This window comes from Carcharhinus amblyrhynchos, chromosome 19, assembly GCF_965287045.1.
Source record: "Carcharhinus amblyrhynchos chromosome 19, sCarAmb.v2.hapA, whole genome shotgun sequence".
NCBI classification, from domain to species: domain Eukaryota; kingdom Metazoa; phylum Chordata; class Chondrichthyes; order Carcharhiniformes; family Carcharhinidae; genus Carcharhinus; species Carcharhinus amblyrhynchos.
In genome coordinates, this window is record NC_137342.1 from 35723218 (window position 1) to 35737278 (window position 14061).

At 40.9% G+C, this 14061-nt stretch overlaps 1 protein-coding gene across 1 annotated transcript in view; it reads right to left on the reverse strand.

Moving 5' to 3' along the window:
- snd1 (staphylococcal nuclease and tudor domain containing 1) overlaps positions 1 to 14061 on the reverse strand; it is a 907822-nt gene that overhangs the window by 97888 nt on the left and 795873 nt on the right. The window contains exons 19-20 of the mRNA XM_080207582.1: positions 11320 to 11443; positions 637 to 706 (exon numbers count right to left, since the gene is read on the reverse strand). Coding sequence (XP_080063708.1) covers positions 637 to 706; positions 11320 to 11443 — 194 coding nt within the window. The remainder of the gene's footprint in view (positions 1 to 636; positions 707 to 11319; positions 11444 to 14061) is intronic.

Below are 14061 nucleotides of genomic sequence, written 5' to 3' on the forward strand. Positions count from 1 at the left end.
ATTTGCTATTCCCAGAGATGGTTAGCTTTTATCTTCACTGAATTAAATACCTCTCATCCCTGAAGTGCACTAACTGGAGGTGAATTTTTGATCACTCCTCTATGAAAGCAGCAGGGTGCAACATACTCCCTTCTTTTTGGAGGGAGATAATCAGCACACCACCGTGTACGTCTGGGTTGAGGCTACAGTTGATCAGTAAGGACATTTGTAGAAAGTGTGTCTTTTGAAGGAAGATCACAATTAAAAGGGATGAATGTTTAATTCAAATTCAAGGAGAATGTTTGTGCAATCTTGATCTGTGGCCAATGTACCATGTATCAATCAAGCATTTGTTGCATACAAACCCATTTTATCACGAGAGGGGAAATAATGCCGTCAACAACAGCAGGATTAAGGAGTTGGCTACTTCTGATTTTCTGTTCTCCTTTTCTTTTGCCATATAGCTGATTTTTTAAAGAGTTTTCTTCCTCAAACTGAACAAGACATGCTCGTGCCAGTGGATTGAGGGCTTCAAGATTATGGAAGGCTTTCTTAGGGTAGACATAGAGAAGAATTTCCATGTTGGGGAGCCCAGGAGTAGAAAGCATAGTCACTATAATGGTGCTGCAAAAGGTCTGATGGATTTTGGATACTTACGTTGCCGTAATCAATGTAGAATACGTGAACTTTGGCAGGTGACTCAACTTTTTCCACTCGAGCTCTGTACCTGTATTGAAACAGAACAGAGGAATCAGTGATACAAGTTAATCTGGGACCAGTTCAGAGCAAATCCTAGTTCTGAGAACTGGCTTTTGTGCTCAGCTCCTGATACCAAACAAGTAATCCAAGTAGGCAACGTGAAACAATGACTGCTCGTAAAATGGCGCTGGGTGGTGTCGATAAAATTGCTTTTGCATGACAGCATGTTTTGCATGGATCTGGCCTCTCGATATTTACAATGTTGTCATTCTCAACAAGTCATATTCTACAACACATATGCCATGAGTTGTCTCAAAGACCTTCAATTCTGTTAGTTTGTCTGACCACAAGGTAAAGATGGAAATATGAAGAGATATTATTATAGTTAGAAATATATCATAGTTAGAAATGTGGTCATCAATGAGTCAGCAGATAGTGACAAGTAAGCTGCTATCAAAACAATGCATGCAAGTGAAGGAACACTCTCTACTTTCTTTCCTCCTTTAAGATGGTACTTAAAACTACACTCTTTGGCCCAGCTATTGGTCACCTGTCCTGATATCACTGTATGCAGCACACAGCCAAATTTCAGTCACCAACGCTTCGGCGATATGCCTTAAAGTGTTTAACCTTGTTAAAAGTGCTATATAGATATAAGCTTGATGAGGCAAAGGGGAGGTGATGGCCTAGTGGTATTATCGCTAGACTATTAATCCAGAAACTCAGCTAATGTCCTGGGGGTCTGGGTTTGAATCTTGCCATGACAGATGGTGGGATTTGAATTCAATCAAAGATATCTGAAATTAATAATCTACTAATGACCATCAAACCATTATCGATTGTCGGAAAAACCCATCTGGTACATTGATGTCCTTTAGGGAAGAAAATCTGCATCCCCAACTGGTCTGGCCTACATGCGACTCCAGAGCCACAGCAATGTGGTTGACTCTAAACTGCCTTTGAACAAGCTCAACTAGCGATGGGCAATAAATGCTGGCCCAGCCAGTGACGTCCAGGTCCCATGAATGAATTAAAAAAGTGGGATATTCAGACATGGATGGAAGGCATGATCAAGATGCAGGCCCAGTGTTCTAGTAATTTAGAGTGGAAGGGACAAGAAGAGCACAGAAGACATCAAACTTGCAAGTGGTAAAGCTCTGGAAGAGATGAAGACATGTAGGATCATAGACACATGTTTGGAAAAGGAGTGGATGTGAGGGGCAAAGTTGGAGTTGATTGAACAGTCCCATAAACATTTCCATTAAATATCTGGCAGCTAGCAAACCTGATCACAGACTCCAAGAGAAAACGAGAAAGTGAATCTCTGCTGCTGCTGCTTCAATAAGGTAAAACCAAGCAGTTTATATTTTTAATTGTAGTTGACTGCAAAAGAGCTGTCACCTGCAGAGAAATTTAGTGCAGCAATAAATACAATGGAAGATGTGCATTCAACTCCATGTCGTCCCGGTGTTTTTTCTGCATTCTAATTTTGTCTTGCCCAATTTCCTTTTTTATTCATTACTAAAAATGCAGAGTCACAGTAAGGCACATTAAGAAATGTGGTGCAGCACTACTGTCATCAGGCATTGGCAAGAGCTCACTGGAATAGTTCAGTCTGGCACTAACACAGATATGGATGAGGTTTTTGTTTTGTTGGCAAATGTGGCAGTCTATTCTTGCATAAGGTCCCACAATCTACAGAGAGATGGCATAGACACAATGGATCAAATGGCCTCCTTTTGCATCAGAGTGACTCTGTGGTAAGTTTGATGATGGGTGGAGGGTATGTGAGAACTCTACAAACTTTCTGTCACTGTTCTGATCAAGTCTGTGACGGGAAAGCTCATGGAGAGTCTTCCTGCCCTGCCACTAAAAAATGCCCACTTAAGGGTCTCATCCTCTCACCGCAGATATTCAACAAAGTGGCAGGTGGGAAACTTGCCACATGGGAAGCTACAAAGCAAACCTGTCAGGGTTGCTTGCAGACCTGGGGGAAACGGGTTGCTTGCAGACCCCGGGGGAGGTGGGTCCCTCATTCACTCATTGCCTGAATGACGGACCCAGCACTGGTAAGGGGCTACCAAAAGCCACCTCCCCTGCCAACCCCCCCACCCCATGACCTTCCTTCCAAGATCACTCCCGTGTGCCACAGCAGTCTTGGAGCTCAGTTAGGTGTAGTAACGCCCAGTGATGCTGCCAATCAATGGAGAACTGCTGTCCAGTAAACTGGCTATCCTTGATTTCGGGGACGGCTTGCTCGCTGTCTAGTCAAACGTCTGACTGGCACTTAATTCAGCGGAACTTCCTTAAAGGTTGCTTCCTCCAAAGGTCTTCCTCAAAGCTTAGGGGTTTGTAAAAAAGGGGCAGCAGGGATAAGTTGGGCCGAAGGGCCTGTTTCTATGCTGTAAACCTCCATGACTCTATGTGGCCTACTCTCCAACTGGTGGGTGCGATCCTCGTCACCTCTGCTAAATACTGCTCTAGGGAACAACAATGAGGTACGTGTGCTGTTGATGTATTTGGCAATGCTGCTTTAGGATAAATGTAGGCAGGGCACCAGCAAATCTCCCATGCTCTTCTCTGAGCTATATCATGGGATCATGTGTTGATTGCTATGCTTCAATCTTGCATTCAGTACTGCATTGACGTCTCAGCCAATACGATGTACTTAAGTTCAGAGTGGGGTTTGAATCTACAAACTTCTGATTTAGTGCCATCACTAAGTCGAATAAGGCTTTTTGTCTCATTCTGACTTACTGAGTAGTGCTCACAGGCTGATAAAAACAATGCCAGTACTAGAGTTTCTGCAACCAATAATTGTATCGAGTTCAAAAACACCAGAAAATGGCTCTTTTGCATGTGGTTTCCCCAAATCAAAGTGAAATCCGAAGATCTGCTCCATTGGAAACCCCCAAACTCCCAGTCACATGTGTTCAAATGCAATATTACAAAAAGAAATTGCATTTTTCCTCTTTGCTTCAAGTGCAAAGTGGGACTGGCCAGGTGGTTTTACAGTATTATCAGTCTTCCAATTTATAGAGAATTCCCACAATGCAGAAGAGGCCATTCAGCCCATCGAGTCTGCACCGACTCTCTGAAAGAGCATCCCACCCAGGCTCTATCCCCATAATCCCCTGTACGTACCCTCCTAATCCCGCTCATCTACACATCTTTAGACACCAAGGACAAATTAGCATGGCCAACTCATCTGGACTGCTCATATTTGGACTGTGGGAGAAAACTGGAGCACTTGGAGGAAACCCAGGCAGACATGGGGAGAATGTGCAAACTCCACACAGACAGTCACCCAAGGCCAGAATTAAATTGGGCCTGTGGCACTGAGAGACAGCAGTGTTAATCACTGTGCCACCCTATTGTTTGTTATTTCATCCTGCAATAGCTGAGCATCTACATACTTTTCAGTAATTGAGGGGGGCAAAGCTGTTTGGAGTAGATCAGAATAATTCAGCACAACTAGGAATCAAGTAGCATTTGTTATTTATTAACTAATAGGCTGAACTATCCAAGTAACTCAATTGGTGGAATAAAAGTCAAATTTGTCAATATATATATGGGAAATGGCCAGATTACATTCAATGCAGGGAAATATGTTTGATCTCTACAGATCCAGAGGGAAGGATAAGAACTAGGCATATTTAAAAACCTATACATGTACTACTTCCTCAGTGGCAATGTGTTACAGGATTATGTTGGGTCCCTTGAGCAATCCAAAATCACAGAGAAGTTGTGTAAGTCAACATCTGTTAAAATCCAGTGTTGTTTTTGGGATCTGGCTGTAGCTGAAAAGATGATTCTAACAATTGCTGTCAGTCAATAATTGATCCAAAACAAATATCATTTCTTCGTTCTTTACAAAAGGTTATTACCCAACATTTGATAAGAATTTTGGAGAGGCAGAAAATACACATTTGGGAGAAGGAATCTGAAGCAGAGCGAAACTTTTGAACTCCAACAACCTCCTGAGTTTAGTTTTGTTTGCAGTCAATCTCTTCTATGTGTACTGTGGGCTAACAAACCATACACCTATGCACCTTCGTAGAAAAGAGCCGGAAATTATTAAGCCTTTTTTCGAGTTAGCTTGAAATCTCGAAGAGAGAAGTTCTTACCACTTAAAGTATTTCCATTGTGATAGTTTTGCCACCATGTAAAGACAGGTCCTGATCACTCTACACTATATTTCAACCGTAATTGTGAATGAACATTCTTTGAGCCATCACATCATAATAACTTATTATTTGGCCACTAATTTGACTTCAGCAAATCAGCTAAATTTGTAATCCCTCTAGATTGTATTCCAGAAGTGTGGCAACCTCCTGGGAATTCAACACAAAATCATAGCATCAGTTTGAAAGCTTTTCAATTGCATATTCCTCAGGGAGGGTATAAAACACCGAATCACAAATAACAAATGAAATTAGTCTTAGAACTAAAAGCTTACGGAGACCTGGGACACTGGCTTAACCCAAAAGGTTGGGATGTTATCAGAGATAAGATATTAAACCAAAACCTCCTTTGTTTTTTCAGTTGGTGTGAAATATTTTACAGCACCGTTTCCAAAAAGAGCAGAGTTTACCCCTCAATCGACATTAAGAGAGATTATCTGGTCATTACCACATTGCTATTTGTGCAAGCTATCAAATTGGCTGCGCCGTTTCCTACATCACAGCAGTGGCTATACTTCAAAAGTACTTAATTGACTGTAAAGCTCTTTGGGACTTTGAGATTCTGAAAGAAGTTGGATAAATGCACATCTTTTGGTTATATTAAGAAAACTGCACGTAGGGGCAGAACTTCTAGCACAGGACACAAAAGTTGACTGCTTAGTAAATCAGGAAACAATCAATCATTTAACTGGAAGATAAATAGCAACTGAATCATTGCAGTAGAGGACTGACAGGATTGGACAGCATGCTAAAAAGTTGAAAGTTACCTGCAACATTAATAAGACAAAGTTTTTGTCTTTGTTTTGTGTGATGAGTTGTGATGTGGAATGCACTACCTGAAAGTGTGGTGGGAGGAGATTTAATTGTAATTTTCAAAAGAAAACTGGATAGGTACTTCAGAGAAAAAAGGATGAAAGCTAGGGAATGGGACTAAATAGATAGCTCATGCAAAGAATGGCACAGGCACAATGGACTGAATGGCCTCTTTTTGTGCTGTTATCATTCTATGGTAAATCAATAACTATATTACCCAAACTTTGCCTCAACTTTTTCCATTCACAACTCTTCCATAATAACATCAAATTAACTTCTCTGAGTTAACTGGTAGAATATAAGATCTGATCTATAATGGCATAGACAAATAAATTTTGGGTGGCACGCAAGCAAATATTTTGGGTACAGTCAAAAATGGTCTGCTCTGCTGAATAAAAAAATATGGCATGAGGAAAGCACATTTACTCCGTCAATCTAATTAATTTTCTGAGGAAGATGAATAAATAAAGCCAAAAACTTTCAGGAGAAAGCTTGGACTTTGGGAAAAAAGCTCCAGAACAAATATTGTAATGAATAGTCAATCTTGACTGATACATTCCACAAAAAATGTTCTCACTGTTCTAGTAGGATTGTGATCAAAATGTCCCATTATCAGTACTGATGCTCATTCATAACTAAATCCAAACATCACTTGGTTCCTTTGTAAATCAGTGCTAACTTCAGCCAGGATTCCCTCTCAGTTAGTGCCCAGAAATTTCTGCTTAAAAGTCTATGTGTAATAATGCTCAGACCATGTCCAAGTGCAACAAGCCCTGGCCTATATCCAGGCTTGAGTTTACAAGTGATAAGTAAAATTTATGCCACACAAGTGCCAGGCAATGAGTATCTCCAACAAGTGAGAATCTAACCATAATCCATTGATATTCAAAGGCTTTCCATTGCTGAATCCCCACGATTAACACCTTGGGGGTTAGTATTGACCAGAAACTGAACTGAAGCAGCTCTATAAATACTATGGCTACCAGATCAAGTCAAAGGTTGGGAATCCTGTGGCAAGTAACTCCTGATTCCCCAAAGCGTGTCCATCATCTACAAGGCACAAGTCAGAAGAGTAATGGAATACTCTCCATTAACTGGATGAGTGCAGTTCCAACATGACACCATGCAGAACAAAGCAGCATGCTTGATTGCTACCCCTTACACAAACATTCAATCCCTCCACAACCTATGAACAGTGTCGGCCATGTGTACCAACTACAAGTCCCGCTGCAAGAACTCAGCAAAACTCCTTAGGCAGCATTTACATCCACTACCATGTACAAAGACAACAATCCGAAACATGGGAACATTGCCACCTGGAGTTTCCCTCCAAGTCACTCACTATCCTGACTTGGAAACACATCACCATTCCTTTACCGTTGCTGGGTCAAAATCCTGGAATTCCCTCTCTAACAGCACTGTGGGTGTACACCTCAGGGACTGCAGCAGTTCAAGAAAGCAACTTACACTACCTACTGATAGGCAATAAATGCTGACTTGGCAAGCCACACTCAAACCCCATAAGTGAATTAAAAAGTGAGGAAAGCATTAGGTTCAGGTATGACAGTTCCCATGGATGAAAAGTCTAAGCACGTGAACTTAGATGAGATATTAAAGATCAAAAGTGGCTTTGGAATGATGCAACACGTCACCACCTTCAGGGTGAGAAGGGGCAAAAAGTTTAAGACCAATAACTTGCATTCATAAATTACTTTCAATACAAAAAAAATTATCGCTGTTCTCAGGGGTTAGGGACAATTGGTTCTGAGCTGTAAGTGTCAGGTGGTAGAGTTAAATAAACACTACTTGCTGCTATACAAGGAGGGCAAATCTAACCTAATTCCTCAAAGCTTTGTTGGGGGTGGGACAGTTTTAAAAATTGCATTTTTATTCAGAAGACAACAGTGCTAAAATCAACCTGGGCCTGGGAGGTGTGTAAAAGGTGTTGATCTCTAACCAATGTGCTGCTGTAGGACAATAGCTGGATCTGTCTCTGACCACAAAGCCTGAGAAAAAGCCATTAAAGTTCATCCCCCACTACAGTAACCTTCCAAAATGGCCCTCAATTCTAGTTTAAATGACTCAGTCTTTTTGCTTCCGTTACCATTTGCAGTGTCTCATTCTGGATTTTGAACTGTCTGTCTGAACTTATATTGCAACACTAGTTACTTGTGCAAGATACGGGGCTGCTTGGTGAAATTGCACACTGTAACTAGACAATACCTACTGGAAAAAAACAGAAAAAGCAAGTAATGATAAAATAAATTTACACTGAAGGATATAACTGGTGATCACAACATCTATTCATTGACATGAAATAAAATGGTTTTCACTGAGCAATATGCACAAAAGTTTAAACATTTTTCATTAAACAAACCATTACCCATGGAATGTAAAATGTTCCAGTTACCATATTCTTAAAACATTCAGATCACACTTCAAGATCTGACTGTAGATAAGAATCACAGAATGTCACTTAATCTTCATGTCATGACTAATCTAACAAACTAGGCTCACCGACAGCCATCCAAAATCCTTAAGTGCATTCTGTTGTCAGGAAACGAGAGTTTCTTGCAGGTATTCTGCACTCTCTCCTCCCTGAAAATGCATCAACAAGGGTTGAAAACCTGTTCTTCACTACAAAATTCCAGTGTTTAGCCATACAAATACAGCTGCCAAGCATGTAAATATCTCTAACTCTAATTGAATGGAATGACTCAAGGAACCAACTGATTGTTTCAGGTGCTGTGATCAACTTACAATTGCAGGAAATTAACTCTTGCCCCAACAATTAATGAGAGATGGCACTAATGCTTTGCACCCAACAGATATTAGCATATGAAACCAACATTTATTCTCCAGAAACTATCCAGACAAAACATTGCTTTGTTTGAAGTGTAAAATGGTCATTGCAGTTAAATATAGCCATCAGTTTGTGTACAATGGGTCTCGCAAACAACAATGAAATAAATGACTAGGTAATCTTTTTGAGGGATAAATGGTGGCTGAGTCAAGAATCGAACTCTATTGCTGTTCTTCAGTGGCATCATGCGTGCTTTTACATACCACTTGAGAAGGCAAATGTAACAAGGCCTTTTGGCTAAGATCAAGTGAAGTATCGATATGCTGTACTTGGTTCAAGTCATTAGGTTACATTTCAGCTTCATTGAAGTAATTTTTAAATGCGGCATCTCAGCTTTTTGGTTAAGATGCAGATGAGATCAAGCCTTGGAGGAGGTGCAATGTCTACTCCAATCAGCTTGGATCATGTAGATCAAGCCCAAGCCAGGAGGTGAGAGTCCAAAAAAAATTTAACATCTCATCTGAAAGGTAGCACCTCCAACAGAGAAACAACCAGTTTCATAGAATCCTACAATTGAGAAGGAGGCCATCAGGCTCATTGAATTTGCACCAACCATAATCCCACTCAGGCCCTATCCTCATAACCCTACGTGTTTACACTTGCTAGTCCCCCAACACTAAAGGGTAATTTGGCATGGCCAATTCACCTAAGGTGCACATTTTTGGACTGGGGGAGGAAACCAGAGCACCTGGAGGAAACCCACACAGCACAGGGAGAATGTGCAAACTCCACACAGACAATGACCTAAGCCGGAATTGAAGCCAGGTCTCTGGCACTGTGAGGCAGCAGTGCTAACCACTGTTGAACCATGCCACCCAAATGCACGAACAAGGGCTGAAAAAGATATTGCACTGAAGTGTTGTCCTAGATTACATGCTCAAGGTTTGAGTAGGGCTTGTACTGAGGTTGGACTGATATCATTAAGCCAAGATTGACATCTATGTTAACATCAATCAAGTTTAGCAATGCATGTTCAGTGGGCAGCAAGAAAGAATCTAGCAAATCATCCACTATCCAGAAGTGTTACACCACAGAAAGAGACAATTTGACCCACTGAGTCTATGTCAGCCAGGAAATCAACCTAATTCCAACTTTCCAGTTCTTGGTCAATAGCTTTACAGGTTATAGGGCTTCAGGCACATATCCAAGTATTTCTTAATGCAATGTAGTTTCTAAAATCCTCACAGGATTGAAGTCCAAACCACCTCCCCATCTAGGTGAAAAAATTCTCATCAACTGTGATAGAACAAACAACCTTTGATTCTTTTTCTACTCTCCAACTCCAGCTCCCACCAACTTGCTCAAAACTTACTGCGTTTTCAACTTTTCCCTGTTATGAAAGGCCATTGACCCAAAACATTAACTTTGTTTCTCTCTTCAAAGTATCTCCAGTATTTTCTATCAGATTTTCATCATCTACAGTATTTTGTTTTTGACCTACAACACAGGTTTGGTGAAGGGGATTTGGATGGTTGGACTGTATCTCATCTTAAAAGGCATTTATGTTATACCTTGGCACAGAGTTTGTACAAAAATTACCAGGATCGATTGGAAAAAATGCAGTCAGGCTACAAAGAGGAACTTTATTTTTGGGAGTTGGTCATAATCTCCAAAGGTATGAGGAATGACATGTTTAATAGCATGCACGGTGGCAAAATGATTAGCACTGATGCCTCTCAGCTCCAAGGACCTGGGTTCAATTCTGGCCTTGGGTGACTATGTGGAGTTTGCATATTCTCCCCTTGTCCACATGGGTTTCCTCTGAGTGCTCCAATTTCCTCCCAGTCCAAAGATGCACAGGTTAGGTGGACTGGCCATGCTAAATTCCTCCTTAGTGTCCCATGGTGTGTAGGTTAGATTGATTAGCCATGGTAAATGTGTGGGATTACATGGTTAGGGCAGGGCTTGGGTAGGATACTCAGTCAGAGTCAGTGCAGACTCAATGGGCTGAATAGCCTCTTCTGCATTGTAGAGATTCTATAATTCTTGGTTACTATGATAATCTTGGTAACAGGCACATTAGGACCTATATTACAGTTTTGCATAGTCAGTAGATAGCTGCATCCTTCAACAGGACAATTCAGGAAATTGTTGGATGTATAAACACAGTGTTCATTAAAATGAATAGGTGGAACTGAGCAGTGCAGTGATAATTCCCCAATAGCATGCAAAGTTCCCAATCTGGCTGCAAGGGCAGAAATGATCCCAGCCTCCCTCAGGAATTCCTGACTCTCTAGTACCAAAACACTGAATTTTCTGTTGCAGTGACAATTACATTGAAAGGAGTTGGTGGAGGCAAAGACAGGGAAGGAGTTCAACATGCTCTTCAAAACCTATATCACTTATCCTAATCTCTCGTTATGTGACTTGGCGCTAGATTTTATTTGATAACGCTCCTGGGGTGTGCCTTAGAATATATTCCTATGTTAAAGATGCTATAATGATTGCAAGTTGTTTCTATTCTCTCTGTATTAGGGTCTTTACATTATCACTGGACACAAATGCTAGTCAAAGTGTCATAATTGGTCTGTAGACATGCAGGTTTCCATGCAATCTTACTGCACAAAGGCAAAAGCAGGAAAACATTCCTAGACTCATGCAGTAGAGGGGCAGCTCTAACCCACTGAACAGGGCTTGACTGACTTCATTTCAATAACTTACATTGGATGGATCGATGATGAATCTATTCTGTCCTGCCCTGAGGATACTACAGCTTGGCAGAAGGTATCGTCCATTTTTTGCACAAGAACAAAGAGACCTTCATGCAATTTGCTTTTTTACCATTCTCCGTCGATGAATTTGGCGATACAGTAGTCTCCGCGGCGGGGTGTGTAGGAGCCCTCCATAGGCGGATGAGCTGCGATCTCACTCCTCATACTCTCCATCAATTTCTCCAGCTGAGTGCCTGCAAGCAAGAACAGGGCAAAGGATAATTAGATTTAGAGATTTGCACTCTGGCATCTTAATTAACACCTTGCCTCAAGTTTACAGCACAATGAGAATTCCACACAAGGAATGTGTAATAGTGAGGAAGGCTCAATGAATGAAATGTTAAATACATTGAAGAACTGTTAAGGAACAATCCTGCTGCCAACATTATACAAACTCAATCATGTTAAAAATATTTTTCTTAAAAAGCTTAATTTCAATATTTTTGTTTGGAAATTGGAACAATTGTGCATTTATTTATTTTGAAATTAAAAGAAGCGCAAGAGAAAAAAATCAGATGCAATCCACAGCATTTTGGATTATTTGGACTCTGGGTATTTCAAAGTTGACGTCAAAATAAACGTGTACAATTGCAAAGTGGCTGAAAGCATGATTAGTTGAGGAAGGGAAGGAGGATCTGGAATCAGAAAACCACAGCTTCAAACACAAATTAAAGGTAAAAAGGGCAAAGTGTATAAAGTTTGAATAGATCTCAGCAGAATGGCTAAGAAGCTCGACAGACTGAATGGTCTCCTCTTATCCTAATGGTTTAGTTTGTCTTGGGCTAATAAGTGGCAAGTAGCATTTGTGCCACATTAGCGCCAGTCAATGACAAATTCACCAAGACAGAATTTAACATATCTCCTTGATAATCAATGGCAATGCCATCACTGAATTTCCCACAATCAACATTCGAGGGGTTACCGTTGATCAGAAGCAGAAGTGGGCCAGCCATATAAATTCTGTGGCTACATGAAGAGGTCAGAGGCTGGAAATTCCAAGGCAAGTAACTCGCCTCCCAACTCCCCAAAGCCTATCTACAATCAGAAGTCAGGCACAAGTCAGGCACGCCTAGATGAGAACAACTCCAACAACATCGAAGAAATTTGACAACATACAGCACAAAGCATGCTATTTGATTGGCACCCATCTTCAACATTCACTCCCAACATCATGACTGACATGCAGTGGCAGCAGTGTGTACCATCCGCAAGATGCATTACAGCAACCCAAACCTATGAATTCTACCACCAAGGACAAGGACAGATGCATTACCACTGCAAGTTCCCCCCAAAGCCACACACTATCTTGTCTTGGAAGTATATCATCATTCCTTCGCTGTTGCTGCATCAAAATCTTGGAACTCCCTTTCTAACAGCTCTTTGGATGTACCTACCCCTCATGGACTGCAGTGATTCAAGAAGGTAGTTGTCCACCACTTCTCAATGGCAATTAAGGATGGGCAGCCAATGTCCACATCCCATGAAAAGAATTTAAAACATTTAAAAGAGTGTTAGTAAAACTACTGTTCATTGTGGAACGGAGACAAATTGGCATTCTAAGCAATGCAAATCAACTTGAGTGCCCTGAAACATCTGTTCCAGGCATCATTGAAACGACAACTCAGGGGCCTGTGTCAATTCTTTGAAAGTAGTAATTAGTCCCATTCCACTGCCCTTTCCCAATAATCCTGCAGGTTTTTTCACCATCAAATATTTATCCAATTCCCTTTTGAAACTTAGGACTAAATCTGCTTCTATCATCTTCACAGGGAGCACATTTCAGACATTAAACACTTTCTTCTCCATCCTTCTAGCTCTTTTGCAAAAGACCTTAAATCGTTGACCTCTGATAATCAACTCTAAATGGAATTAGCTTTGAGGTATTCACTATCAAAATCTTACATGGCATTGAACACATCTATTAATTCTACATTTTTCTGAATTAAAAACAACTCCAGCTTTTCTGGTCTGTTCCCTTGTGTCCCACGGCCTCCGTGGTATTCTAGTAAACTCCTTAGTGTCCTCTCTGCTAAAATGTGGTGACCAGGATTTAGAAAGTCATCCTGACCACCATTAGTTGTAACCTCTGTCCTCCTGGACAGGTTCATACTGGGCACATCCTGGTCTGATTTTTCTCTGCTGTATCTCAGAGTATAACCAAGTTTTGCTGCTGCCAAGGTGAGCCAACTCAAAATCAATCAATCGTTGAATGTAGGGCCTAATGAACTGCATGGCTTAATAACACACAACGCCCTTACTCATCAAGCTATTGGGAAGCCTGTGATTTATGAATTAATTTAAATTGTTCTGAACTTAGAATTTTATTTTTAATGCAAAGAAAATTTTATTAACTAGCGTTGGAATTGAGAATAAAGATGCTACCAGGACATTTCATATTAATCAGTGATAGTTTCTCCAGGTTCTCAACTCATCTGCTTTATGCTAGCTCTAAAGAACATATACAACAAACCAAAAAGGGATAAATACTTCCACTATAAGCTGAGTCACTTTTACTCTACAACTGGAATACAAATCTAAAATCCAGGCTGTGTTTAAACATTCCATGCTTGTGTGCCCTGTACAGTAGCTAGGACAGTAACATGATGACAGCAATTCCCTCCTACACTGGTCAACCCAGCTGACCCTGCATACAGGAGTGTAAGGAAGCAAGACTGGGTCCATGACCTGACCTGAATTATAAGAAAATAAATGGGATCTTTGCAAGTGGTGAGGAAGAAATTATTTTCCTTTGTACCTCTGGAGGAGGAAGCTTCAAACAGCAATGTTGTTCATTGTTGCCTCTAACTGTGGC